Source organism: Haliaeetus leucocephalus, unplaced genomic scaffold (assembly GCF_000737465.1).
Source record: "Haliaeetus leucocephalus isolate CR32 unplaced genomic scaffold, Haliaeetus_leucocephalus-4.0 Scaffold185, whole genome shotgun sequence".
NCBI classification, from domain to species: Eukaryota; Metazoa; Chordata; class Aves; order Accipitriformes; family Accipitridae; genus Haliaeetus; species Haliaeetus leucocephalus.
This window is the reverse complement of record NW_010972621.1, coordinates 1,089,976-1,090,380: the sequence shown is the minus strand read 5'-3', so window position 1 is coordinate 1,090,380 and position 405 is coordinate 1,089,976. Positions and strand designations below refer to the sequence as shown.

General features: G+C 78.3%; 1 protein-coding gene across 1 annotated transcript in view; it reads left to right on the top strand.

Moving 5' to 3' along the window:
• Positions 1-115: 115 nt before the first annotated feature.
• The window catches only part of FAM174A (family with sequence similarity 174, member A), a 24,553-nt gene continuing 24,263 nt past the window's right edge, over positions 116-405 (top strand). Inside the window, exon 1 of the mRNA XM_010565061.1 lies at positions 116-384. Coding sequence (XP_010563363.1) covers positions 116-384 — 269 coding nt within the window. The remainder of the gene's footprint in view (positions 385-405) is intronic.

The following is a 405-nucleotide window of genomic DNA, read 5'->3' as shown; positions in this document are numbered from 1 at the left end:
CTGCCCGCCGGCGCTGCCATGGCAGCGGCGGGCGCCGTCCGGCGAGTGCTTCCGCTTCCGGCGGTCAGGCCCTGCCGCGGTTAGGCCGCGCCGGGCGGCAGGAAGGGAGGGCGACATGTGGCGGCTGTTCTGGTCCCTGGCGGGGCTGCTGCTGGCTGCCCGTTGCGGGGAGGCTGCGGTGGCGGCCTTTCTCCCCCGGAGTGCCGCCACCGCCTCCCCGCGCCCCACGGAGGTGGCGGGCGGCGGCGCCACGCGAAGCGGCAGCCGCCCGGCCGAGGTGTCGGCGCCGCCCGAGCAGGGCCAGCCCATGACCCAGCGCGCCCTGTCCGTGCTGGTGCTGGCCAGCGCCGCCCTCATCGTCTACTTCGTGATCCGGACCGTGCGGTGAGGGCGGGGCCCGCGCCG